This window comes from Protomyctophum parallelum (genome assembly GCF_964188405.1).
Source record: "Protomyctophum parallelum genome assembly, chromosome: 9".
NCBI classification, from domain to species: domain Eukaryota; kingdom Metazoa; phylum Chordata; class Actinopteri; order Myctophiformes; family Myctophidae; genus Protomyctophum; species Protomyctophum parallelum.
This window is the reverse complement of record NC_139706.1, coordinates 35,442,418-35,456,035: the sequence shown is the minus strand read 5'-3', so window position 1 is coordinate 35,456,035 and position 13,618 is coordinate 35,442,418. Positions and strand designations below refer to the sequence as shown.

The window sequence follows — 13,618 nt, the reverse complement described above, 5'->3', positions numbered from 1 at the left end:
AGTCACCTCACACACAGTCACACACACATGCACCCAAAATGTGTTTGGTACCCCTAAAAAGAGCGAGAAAAATAAACTTTGCCCCCCCCCCCGCTGGGAGAGCCTAAAATCGCCTGATTCGTAAAACATATTCACAACCTCAGTCATAACTTAAGCAATGAAACTTGAAAAGCTGTCAGTCCCTGCAACAAAGACTTCAATGAATCCAATACATAGACTAGGAGCGAGGAAGCTAAACAGATGGACACATACATAGGTAACAACATAGAGACCACCAGTGATATTGCAGGCAGAGACTGAGGGAGCAAGATTCAGTTAATATATTTATAAAAAAACATAACTAGTCTCTAGTGCCCTCTACTGTATATGTGATGCAAATTAAAACATTGCACTGTGGCATGACCACGGTAGTTTAGTTTAGTCAGAATTACAATTCAAGATTTCCTTTCTTTAGGAGCAACATAGGGTTAGACAGACATGGCAGACAGACTCAGTTATTTATGGTATGACTAATGATATCCAGGGTCTCTCCCATCACCTTCATCCCAGGATGAACTCATCCACTGCAGTGAAAAGGGGGAAAACATCAAGCCATTACACTCACTTAAGATCTTTGTTTCTTTCTCCTCTGATGGAAGTTGTTAACATTTATCGATCTTTCTGTGGACACAACAGGGGGAGGAGCTGGGGCTGATGATATTTAACTGGGAAGCAGGGACAAGAGAGAAGGTGTGTGTGTGTGTGTGTGGGGGGGGGGGGTCACTGGCAGGTAAAAGGGATGTGTGTGTGTGAGTGTAGGGCTGTAGGCGTAGGCTAACAGAAGTAACGGTGGGGTGAAAGGTGACTGGAGCTCTGGAGGATGATGAAAGAGTAAACTGTACCGATAAAGCCTAGTAGAGAGTCTGTTCCGGCTGCAGGATAAATGGGGTTAGGCTGGGGCTTCTGAAGGAGGAAGTGAGAGAGAGCGCCTCTCTGTCTCGTTACTTTTTAATGGCTGACTGAGAGGCTATATGCACTGTCACTGAGGAGTTCTTTAAGGGGAGTCCACTCATGAATAGGATCTAGTGGGTCATACAGCACAGTCACACAGCCAGTCAGCATTGGGACCACTATGACGCCACCCAGTAATAATCACATTCTTTACCACTATCTGCTTCTCAATCCAGACTGATGATAGTGTTACTTAGGTGAATATAGTACATCCTGTGTCAGTCAATATTGAACTTTGTCTAGTATGTATAATAGTATACAAACCTATATAGAATCTGGAAAGAAAAGTAAACAAGAGGAAATTATGCATAGATTTTATTTATATTATATTTAAGATGCCAGTAAATGTAGGATTAAGGGAACATGTAAGCATGCATGGCAAGTTTGCTTTGTCATGAACAGAGCGTGGTAAGGATGAGTCAGAAACCATTAGTATCATTTACTACTGTTAAAGCCATCTTAAGCTTAGGTTGGCTCATCTGTCTGGAGAGCAAGTGGATGTTCACGCAGCGTAATACCTATAGCTACTTCAAAATATACTATTACTTTACATATTACTCCCTGCCAAAAGTAACTAGTTACCTATTACTTTTTTCCCTCACCCCCAGGATTTGCATCTTTTGTCCCCAAAATCGTCACACTAGCCAGTTTGTTCCGGATGGTTTCAGGCTCATCACCCATCCGCATCAAAATATTCACATGTACAGAGTAGACAAGTACGCATCGTTTCCGTATCCGCTCTAGTCTAGATCTAGATGGATCAGCAACTCCATTACAACCCAGTCTACCATTAATCAACACTCAAGCCCACACTCCCCACAGTACCACCAATGATGCTCATGAAAACAGTTAGTTTTGGAAAATAGTAACATTAGTAATATTATTACTCAAAGTGTAAAGTAAGTAAAGTAATATGACTTTAAGTAATACGTTACTTTAGTTACTTTCCAACACTGTTTACGCGCCACCAAAACTAACTACATATGGCTCCTATGCCAACCGCCACAAATAATATGCAAACATTAAGTATAGAATAAGAGACATAAGCTTTGTCCTCTGTACAGGGACTATCCATCACCATTTACAGTTAACTCCATTATATTAGGCCAGATTTGAGTACAAAAATAAATGAAAACTACCGGTACTTAATTTGTTATTCCATGGCCATTAATGTCTTTAAATGACAACTTTAGTTGTACCAATGTTCATGTTTTAGGTTGTTATTAGAGAAAGTAAAAGATGAGTGTTCTTTTTTTTTTCCCTATTTGCTGCTTTCTTTCGTTTTAGCGATTTTAGCTATTTTTGGCAGGGGGCGGGGGAATTCCAACAAATATGTATTTTCTTTGGTGATTTTATTTTATTTTATTTACTAGACCCTAAGAAATAATATCTGGCCACAAAAGATCACGGGATCTATTGAATGTGACAAACTGTCATATTGAGCCAGGACACACAGTATGACATCCCCCTATAGTACCTCTACCTTTACATTCAGTAGATACTGTGATCTTTTGTGGCCAGATGTAATTTCCTGGGGTCTAGTAGGACAATAGTAAATATTAATAAAGAAATCGCCGTAAGATTTTGTAAAAAAAGGAAGTATTTAGCCCCATGTTCGAATGTCCCTGGCCCCCCTGTCAAACAAAACTAAAATCGCTAAAACGAAAGAAAGCAGCAAATGAAAAAAAAAGTTTAAATCTCCTCTAATTACCTGTACATAATATGCTTTCACAGTACACTGTTCAGTCAAATTATGTTAACCAACATCTAATTATTATTTCTCCTTCATTAAGATTTCAGTATAGAACAGAAAAACATTTCTAGCAAGACCAGAGTAGTGGTCCCTTTGGTGCAAGTTGAAACTAAAGATAAATCAAGTTGTGCTACAACAGCACACCCCCAACACCTACAAATTTATGATTGCCTTTCAAGTAAATTAATCTAAGAGTATAAATGAACTACCTAGATTTATAATAGCTCTGCATTAAAGATGAAGATTGAGCTCAAAGAGGGAATGAACATCAAACCCGTTTTCAAGGTCAATCCACTTTTTGATGAACTGGAAGGCCAAAGAATGCCCTCAAGTGGAATACATTAGCTACTGCAGAAGCCTAAGAAAACCCTATCTGAATAACCTTACCAACCCAACCCACGCTTCAATAGAAACCCTCTGGAAATGAGGGTTGTTTCTCTGCTCCAATCATAAAAGGTGGGTTATAATGAGATGATTCAGAGTCCTGTATCATTGGGACTCGATGACATCACAGTTTGGAAGCAGGTTACAGGTGCTCATCGTTCTCATGGAAACGGTGCAGGTGATCCTGATATCTGGAGGTAGGCAGAAAATAGAAAAAGAAAAGCAAAGACAAAAGGAAGATGGGGGGGGGGGGCATTTTGTAAATTATTTGTTATCAGACCCTGTTGCAGTTAGTAAGCATCAAAATGGTATAGTACATCACATTACACAGAAAATAAGGTTGATAAATCAACTAGGAAAAGGATTCCCCAACTCACTTCTTAGCACAGAATGCAGTGCAGTCCCTGCCGATGCTCTCGCTCCAAGCAGTCTTGTACAACACCTGAGTTATATGAAAGCAAAAAACTCTAATAAGAAATGGTTTTAAAAAGCTGGATTTATGCTATGAGCACATAACCCAACCCAAGTACGTTAGGATACAAACGACCTTAAAAAGGAGACATACCAAGAACACCAAGCAATGCAGGAACAGAGTATAGAAGAAAGCAATGGTCCTCGCCATCTTATTGGAAAGAATGCCACGACCCTGAAATCAAAACGTGGGTGGATTACAGAAGTTAAAGAAATATATATATATATATATATAAATAAGGTGTGTTTGTGTATATGTGTATGTGTGTACCAGGCTAAGAGTGGCCTTATCCCAGGGGCTGAGGCTCAAGTATCTGCGCTGACGTTCCTATAGATGAGCAGATAATATAAAATCAATAAAACACATCATTGTTGGAATCTGAAATGTTTTTTTTGTTCAATTTATAACTTGTTGTAAGACAGTCGTATTATAAATCTGGCATCTTTTGCCGTGTATCAAAATGAGCTGCTTTGAGCTGGAGTGTGTACAATGCCAAACGGTCCTCACCCTCTTGCTGAAGGAAGCAAAGGGATCCAGTCTCTCCTCGTACTGTGAGGAGTAGCGCATCACTGTGTCGTCGCTACCTCCAGACTACAGTAGACCGGACCATCAAAGACAAACAGTTTTTTTGTTAATCATTTTGGCTTCTTATAATCACAAACATAAGACACAACGCAGAGAGGTTCACTCACTCTGCCGGGGTAGCTCTGCAGAAACTTGATCTTCTCAAAGAGTTTGATGTTGTCGGCCCTCAGGCTGTCCAACTCACTCTGAAGGGCCTGCATGGTCTGCTGCATGGAGCGACTCTCCTGTGAGGGAAGGACACACAGTGAAGGACACATGCAACATGACGACGTCTTACTCACGTTATGGGTAAGCCAACAGATGTGTGACTGTCACTCACAGCCTCCAACTCCTGGTTGCGGGAACGGAACCTCTCCCTCTGGCTGGAGATGATGGATAGCAGAGAGTCCATCTGACCTTGGGGCAGCTCAGGATTAGAAGCTACCAATGAACCTGAAGCAAATATTAAGAGCACACACTGAAATTTTGTGGAAATGTCTTCCTTAAAGATTACTTGCATGGCAGGTAGGTAGGTAGTTGAGACCCTGATGAAGGCAGCTTGCTGCCTAAACATTGGCTTTATCTTGTTTCTTATCAACTTTTCAGAGGTAGGAAATGTGCAGCAGTATATACATTTTATTCAACTAGGTAGATAAGAGCTATGAGGTGGTATGAGAATTTGGCTTCTACTAACTTATCCCCATTACACCGGCTGGCACATAGGGCAGCAAAAAAGTTCCTGGGCTTCTACGCTTAATAATTTGCCTTTGTTTGAAAAACACATTTTTATCCTTTCTATATGAATTGTGATCCAACTAACACCAACCACCTTAGCTTCCCCACACACACACACTTGACCATGTCCTATAGCAGTACCCACCGGTGAACATGGCAGTAGCTTCTTTAATGGGCTCAGGGATGCCATACATATTGCTCAGGTCTGATCCATCAGCATCGGGGCGTGGCAGGGAAGACATGGACTGGACAGTGCTCAGATCATGCTCAAGCTTCAGGATCAGCTCCTTCTGCTCAGCACTGGTCCGCACCGCAGAGGAGAACTCCAACTGCAGCTCCGCATAGCGGCCTGCCAAGGGAAAGGAGAGGGGTTGCAGTCAGACACACCTGCATCAACTGCATCATCTGACTGAGTGTAACCCATGCAATCATAATGCACCTTACAAGATACTGTACATTCCGACAGATGAAGCTTATTGCATTTATTACCCACCCGGATAACGTACCTGTAAGAGCCGTAAACCACACTGGTCCAACATCAGCATCATGTGCTCTGAAGGATGATCCACTATACTACCATCACTCCCTACAATCACTCAACTTCTCTCTTTCTCTGAGAAAACCTATCTTTATGCAGCATATGTTTAAAAACGCTTTGCATTAAAAAGGACAAAGAAAGACAGAATCAAAGAAATGTACCACACCACACTATTAGTATTTGTATAAAAGAGATTTACTTCAATTATCACACCTAGGGTGCAAGTGAATAATAATGATGATGAATCAAATGTCAATTATAACAAATACATAGTGAACGTTTTCATACAGTGATATTGCTTTTGAATGTTGTAGAGGGGACTGTTTTACAGTGCTGAGAACAAACGACATGATACGCTTAGTAAATAGAAAGATAAAGAAACAATGATACATAAGGGAAATAAAACAGGGAACCCCCAAGGAGAAACATTAACTCAGGAGTGACAGAATTGCTGGGGATACAACTTTCAAAAAAACAACGTAACCATCCCTTTATGGTCATGCAGCCTTTTGTACTACAACACACACATACACGCACTCGCGCAAATCTGTGGGAGAGGTTATGAGAATTATTACTTCCACATTGTTGACTGGTTTGAACTTATCTCAACACACTCTGAACTTGCTAAAGCCTCAACAAGCATATTTAAAGCTTTCCAAGGGGACAAAGATCTCCCCAAGTCATTTGGTTGTCAGACTACACTGTGGTAATAAGCAATGTGGATATGGATGAAAAACTGAGTGGTGGTGCTAGGTAGCAATGGGAGTAAAAACCAGTAGAGATCTTGCAACTTAATTGGATAACTATTCTTCTCTATTTGGCTTTACACCTCCCTCTTAAATGTAACTATTTTATTTTTTTATTCATTTTTTGTTATAAGATTTGATCTCAGTATCTAATCACATACTGAAGTACCCTAAGGATAGCTATGTAGAATATAACAGAAGTCAAGGGATCCAAGGAATGAGTTTAAGACTTATGATGTAGGCAATATGAGATTTTTTTTAAATAATCCAAGAGCACACATAGGGGCTTTTAAAGGATGAGTATATTGTGCTGTATATTACGTGTGTATGTATTACTGAGTGTGCATAGAGCACCATTGATTCAGAAAGTGTTTCCTTACAAAACCCAGTTCATAAGATATATTCTAAAGGTATTACAAAAACATCTGAGGTTTTTCTTCTTATTTTTCTTTTTTTCCTTCTTATTTTTCCTGTTTCCTGAATATGGTGACCAGTGCTGCTGTTCGGGCTCCATTAACGCACAACTAACACGTCCAAATGAATAACCACTACTTCAACAGATCATACAGTAAAGCTTTACAACTTCAGAAAACAATGATATGATATACAGCATCTGTTACACCTTTACAATGTTATTCAACAGTGTATAGAATCATCTGATTTAAATTTGTAGAAAAATATCTGTGGATCATGGAAAAGTCCTGAATCGTCCCTTCTCCTCCTCCTGCCTTCAGACAAAAGCAAAGCATTCTCTGTGACAGAATTGAATCGATAGCTACTCGACCAGCTGTATTTACAGGTATCGTTTTTCAGATAGCCATAGTAAATTGGCACACAACCCGAATCAAGACCTGTAGTGCCACTTAACATCACAGCAAACATGATGCAAACAGAAAAATACAAAATGCCCTATGAATAAATTCAGTGTTTTTACAGTGTACGCCGTTGTCTGCATGCTTCCTCCTTCATTTTAATGCACTGGCCTTTCACTGCAGGTTAGCCAAGTATGACATAAGAAATGCGCCATGGGGGTGAAGACGACAAAACACACACACACACACACACACACACTCTCATCTACATATACACAATATATATATATATATATATATATATACACATGTACATATACATATACACACACACACACACACACACACACACACACACACACACACATATATATACATATAACTATATATGTGGAGAGAAGAAAACATACAAAAGTTTCATGAATTATGACCAAGACCAAACATGGCTGCGAGTCCATCATAAGATTATGCTTGTTCAAAAGGCTATAGATATACTATCTGCACCCTTTTTCCATCATACTGACTCCCTATACTTTAACAGTACACTAACCTCTTAGAGGAGCACGTTATGGGCTGTGACCTTTTAAGTACCATCATGTGGGGGTAGATAAGCTAACTTTGTAAAGTAGACCTCAACATGGGATAGAAACAACTTAGTGTAAAGGATGCTTTCATTTAAATCTATTCCTAATGACATCACTAGTTTGGTGCCCTGCTTGGCAGTTAAAGGCACAAATGTGATGATCTCACATGGTCTAAGTGAGCTGATAAACAGACTATAAACTGGGTGATGAGATAAGTGCCATTTTTCTGTACAGCATCTATTAAATCACAACAAAACACACTGTTGTCCATTTCAAAAAGTCCAAAATGAGGGCGATGGGATTTCAGTACTCTGCAGACAACAAATGTTTTACATTAGTCATCAACAGGATGAACAAAATCCTAATCTGGGACATTTTAATTTGAGACGCAATCGGATTTAATCTGATTTCATATTTCAGTCAATGTGGTGAAATGCAAATCAATCTTTGTTATGTGTCGTCAGTGTACCTGGATGTGAATGGAAATGTAAAATAGATAATGAATGGGGCTTAAGGATGGACCGTGATAGCCTTAATCTGTCATACAGTTTCCTGTGGTACTGCTATGAAAAGGCATGAATATGAGTATAGGAATAGAACATAGCTGTTGGATAAAAGATCAGATATAGTATAAAAACATGGGCGCAGCCATTTTGTCATTGTATTCTTAGTGTTAGGATGGGATAAGAGTCTGTGCTTGGTTCAAAACCACTTTTAAAGGCATACATTTCCCAGAGATCCTGGGAGCGTACTCTAGTGTAGTGTTTACAGACCCCGTCCTGGGTTAAGTCTTCAATAACGATCCTCATAAGTGCTTTATCATGGACTGCTATATAGATTATGCATAATCATAGACCGGCTATCTCCATATGATCTGGCATAGCACACACGCTAGCTGGTATACATTTCTAATCTCAATTTGGCAGATATCACCGCTTTCAAGTTAACTTGTGATCTCAAGTTTAGATAATTTCATTTGACCTATTTGACAAAGTGTACAAGCTTTCTGGTAATGGTGCTAAGCGAAACACATTGAACTAATTTTAAAAACATGATTCTTCTACAGGCAAACTATCTCCAGAAAAGGAAGCTGCACAAGTTCGTTTCAATTACAATTAACAATTGGCCTGCCCAAGAAAAGGCCCAAAACGCATAGAGCAGGAAAAGCAGAGGTTCGGCTACTGGATGAGAGCTTTGCTCTCAGATATTCAGTGATGTTGCTTTCTTGATATGTCCTTTGATTTCTCCAGCTAGCAACTTGCTAGTAGGGATACATGTGATGGTAAAAGCTTGATGCCTCTGGGAGCATGTACTGTAGCAAACACATTTTACAAACACTATTTGAAATGACACTAAACTTTAGGAGCCATGAATATACAAACAAATGAGAACTAGTACATCTCTGTAAATATTAACCAATACTGCCGGCAGTCTATAAGTCTAATAAAAATGTTACTTGCCCTCAGGTACAGTATAATCCCTTACAAAATAAACAACTCAAATGATAAGACATTAAATGAAAAATACAGCACCTATAAATAAGCAGAATAAAATCCAAACTATAAATGCAACATAGCAATAAAACCAAGCTACAGTAAATCATAGTATTACACTACTCTGTGAGAAGATTAATGATAATGGGTAACGCATCATACAGCTTAAAGAAGTGGGTGGCAGTTGTGCACTAGTAGTGTGTGCAAGTAGATACGAAATATGACCCCACTCATCTGAAACTCTTAGACACTCAATCACATACTCTTATGCACGTGCATATATGGACATGTCCATGTACACACACAAACACACACACACACACATAGAGGGGAGGCAGTGGGCTGACAGGCACTGAGGGTCGTGTGGGTGAGGGAGTAGGTGATATGCCTTATGTTTTTTGTGTGTGTGTATACAGTAGAACTTAATGCAGAAGACCTACATCCCTGGATACAGGAAAGACTGGAGGAGAGTTCTAACTACTCACACTAAGGTTGGGGGGAATTCACCTTCCAGGCAATCCATTTAAAAATCTGTACTGAAAACGCAATTCAGCGTTGGTTAAAAAATAAGACAGATCAGAATCACATCACAGCCGAGGTTTCTTGACCGCTGTGCTTCTGAGCCCTAAATTGGTTGATGGTAAAGTGAATTGACCTCAACCCGGATGCACACGTACACGTATGCAAATGCATACACATTTTTGCATGCACGTACCCACAAAAGAAACAAAAATCCACACATATTATGCATACAGTCTTCCTGATTTGGCCTATAAAAGATGTGTCATGTGAACAAGAGACGATATGTCGGCGACACAAATAGTCCCAGCAGGTCCAATGCTGGACCTCGCTGTGCACGCGCACCAACCGAAACGACGGAGAGATACACGTACAGAATCATCACCATGTCAGACAGCTACAGCACTACGTGGTTTTCATTGAATTCATCGTATCGTATTTTAAAAACGCAACAATATTCCTTTTTTATTTCTTTTTACCGTAACTCATCAGTATTTGTTATTTTCTGTTCTTATTTTGTACTAATCAAAAAAATGCATCCTAAAATTCCCTATTTTGTACTCTTTAGAGTCAATAGACTGTGCAATCTCTTATTGGCAACCGAATTGCTATATATAGATTTTTTTCGTTTTAAAAAACAGAGAAGAGATCATCCTTCATCCTTTAAGGAAGTGCTTGAGGAGACAGAAAAATAGGGGTCCTTCCTTGGTTCCTTCCTCGGCAGATGAGTGCGAGTGTTGTGAGGAGTTTACACATCCTTCTGGAGTTTACACATCCTTCTGGAGTTTACACATCCTTCTGGCCATCACATGGCTGTCAGCAGGATAGGATACAGGAAACAACAGGTCAAACTTCACCATTCTTACATCATTAGCCGTGGCAGCATAGCTGACAAGGTTATATATATATAATCTTGTTGCCACTGTGAAGAAATCATCCACGAAAACTTGGGTGCGTGCACGCTGACACAGCCCCACACACACACACACACACACACACACACACACTACCACATACACACGCAGTGAGTGAAAAAGGCAAAGGGTTTGTAACAGTCACTCTACAGTGTGAAAAATGAGGCATCTCACTGAGTGAGGGGAGGTCTGTGTGGACACTTGGGAGGTGTGAAGGAGTGCGGGAAAGGAAAAACAAATCATCTCCTTTTGAGAAAGAGACGTCTTGCCAAGAGAGTTCCTGTCTCTATTGATCATCGATCAGTGTCTAATCACTGTTGAAAGCTGCTGTGTCAGCCAGGCCTTTGCCTGCGTTACTGAGTCCATGTTTCAACCCCCAGCTGTGGGTCAGACCCCCAGCTCAGGACTAACCAGACTAAGCAGTCTGGTGCACCAGTGGCTGGTGATAGGAGGAGATACAGCAGGGCCAGAGGCCAGCAGGACGGCGAAGTGCTTTTTCTTAGTACAAAAAAACTAAACTCAGTTAAAAAAAAACAGAGAACACCTTCGTTCTCTTATTTTGTTCTTCTTAGTATTCAGTATTATCTTCTTTTCGTATTGGGTTCGTCAACCACTCTTTGTTTTTTTCTTTCCTCTTTTTATTTGGGGGAAAGCTTCTGTGTAACAAAAATGGCTGTTGAGCTTGACTTTGGCTGTGCTCCGCTCTCTAAATGGAGCAGAGCAGGAGGGGTCCAAGGTTAAGAGGTCATGAGGTTATGAGAAGTAGGGGGTCGGGGGGATTAAGGAGTGGGAGGTGCATTCGAAAGGGAGCTTGAATTCCAATTCTGAAGGATCCTCCTTGCTGGCAGCCTTCTCCAGCTTGTGGATGATGTTATTGAGGTTGGCTGCTTTCTTCTTCCGCAGGTGGTTGTCCCTGGGGTTCCTCGCAGGCCCAGAGGCTGGGATGCCATTATTGGGGGCGGAGCTAGAGGAGGATGCCTCCGAGAGGCTGAAGAGCCCCAGTCCCCCCTGCCCGCCGCTGGAGCCTGGCTCAGCTGAGCCTGAGGTGGCGCAGTCGTCAGGGGCAGGTGAGTTGACCGAGGCCCCCGCTTCAGACTCGGCCTCCATCATGTCCTGGTCTTTATAAGGTCCGCTGTGTTCCTCCAGGCCGGTGGACAGCCCATGGCGTATTTCCACCGTGCCGTCAGATTCTGTGCCATCGCAGCTGTCCGCCTCTCCAGATTTGGACCCGCGGAAGGATGGGGAGCCCCCATCACTGCCTGCTCTACCTGCTGCCGCCTGGATCTCTTCTATGAAGAGCTCTCGCCGGATACGTGACCTGTGTAATGATACACGACTACATTAACCCAACTTTATTCCTGACATCGAGTTTGATTTTCATTCTCAGCTCAAACTAAGCAATTAGTCTGCAGATACTAGTGACTGAGAAATCGTTGATGTTTAACTATTTACAACAAAGAGTTGTATGGTGAAGATAAAAATAATTCTAAAGAGAGGGGCCTAAGATACAATAATGTCAATTTTAAAGTTAAACATGTGTAAATAATAAATACAAATCTATTGCAGCCTGTAAACTGTAACAACCGATAAAGGAATATCGTTTTATCTAGTAAAGGAATCGGGTATAATTCCATCTACAGTGTAATAACAGTTTTTATTCAAATTCCGTTATGTCATTTTCTCAATTAACTTTGAACACTGAAAGACAACAAATACAAACTGAAGACAACATGAGAATTCTGTGCTGTTTACCCATACTGTTACCCCGTAAGAGTAGGCTTGATTTTGTCTTTTTTAATTTTAGTTTAGAATAATGTAACTTTGGTCAATATTGAGAATTTGGGACATATATCCGTTAGAAATGAGCACATGAACAGGAACAAACATAACATGTCAAGTTTTTGGTAAACTTTTGCTGGACTTTACAACAATCATATATGCATTAGAACACATGATGTAAAACTGTTTATTATAGTTGTATATAATGACCAAAATTAAAACATATAAAAAAAAAGAAAAGAGTAGGCTTCACTACAAAAGTAAAAATAATAAATATAAATAATAGAATTCACATGGTAAAATGTCATTGAGGTCTGTGTTGCCGACTGGATGTGCTCCATACCTGTAATTGTGGAACCAGTTGATGACGGTGCTGGTTTTCAGGTTGAGCTGGGAAGCCAGCTCCTCAATGGTCTTTGGGGAAGGGTAGGGCTTCTGCTGGTAGGCCCTTTTCAATGCCTCCTTCTCCTCGGGGCCCAGCACCACCCGGGCCTTCTTCAGGTGCTGATGTACAGGACTCTGTGAGCCTTGCAGGAAGTCCGGCCCTGCTAGGCTACTTTCCACAGAATGGCTGTCACTCAATGAGCTTAGCCGCCTCTTCATGTATGCTGAGGAGAGACAAAGACAAAACAACAGGTCAGCAATTCATCAAATAAACCTCTATCAGACAATCATGATGTGGGAAAAAGCATTAATGCTAAAGGTTTCCCAATGCTAATACAAGAAGGTCAAAACTCTAGCGGGCAAACACAAAGATCTTTGTGCTGGCACCCTGAATAGCCACTAGATGGAGCTATAGGCTCACTTTAGCGTTTCTCCATGTAACAGAAGAACCACACCATTCACTCCAGGCACCAGCAGCTGAAAATGAACAACTCATTGCATCCTTTGATGTGGTTGACATTCTCTATATCCCAATAAACGCTGCTAGACATACTAATATTACCGGAGAATAGGAGGCGCTCAGAGCAAGGTTAGGCCACTCTCAAAGTTGTGTGCTGCCTTCCAGGGTTAGACCACATGGGTGGAGAGTTCAATTACAGCTTCGCTAGCCTGGATCTATGCCTTTCCTCCAGGCTCCGCTACTGGCCAGGACTGTTCCCAGTGCTCTTTGGATTAATTACTTTGGGGTCAATGAACACAAATTAAGTTGGATGGAGAATGAGTGCCCCCTAGAGTACAGTGGTGCAGGGTCAGTTATGCTTTTTCACCCTTGTGTCCCGTTTGTGATATCAAGAGTGTAAACGGATCCTGGATGCTAGTTCCTATTAGTAGACTCAATCATGTGCATTCCATCCGTGCTCTCGACATGCTTCAACAGGGACAGAGGTCACA

General features: G+C 41.0%; 1 protein-coding gene across 4 annotated transcripts in view; it reads right to left on the bottom strand.

The window, feature by feature from the left end:
- Positions 1–1,288: 1,288 nt before the first annotated feature.
- cux1b (cut-like homeobox 1b) overlaps positions 1,289–13,618 on the bottom strand; it is a 75,104-nt gene continuing 62,774 nt past the window's right edge. For 3 of the 4 annotated variants that reach the window (XM_083773744.1, XM_083773745.1, XM_083773746.1), the window contains exons 21-22: positions 12,627–12,891; positions 5,610–11,822 (exon numbers count right to left, since the gene is read on the bottom strand). In XM_083773744.1, coding sequence (XP_083629870.1) covers positions 11,258–11,822; positions 12,627–12,891 — 830 coding nt within the window. In that variant the 3' untranslated portion in view covers positions 5,610–11,257. Of the gene's footprint in view, positions 3,319–3,504; positions 3,570–3,692; positions 3,774–3,869; positions 3,927–4,106; positions 4,191–4,291; positions 4,409–4,503; positions 4,617–5,043; positions 5,248–5,609; positions 11,823–12,626; positions 12,892–13,618 lie in introns of those variants that run through there. The other variant, XM_083773747.1, reaches the window with a different exon arrangement.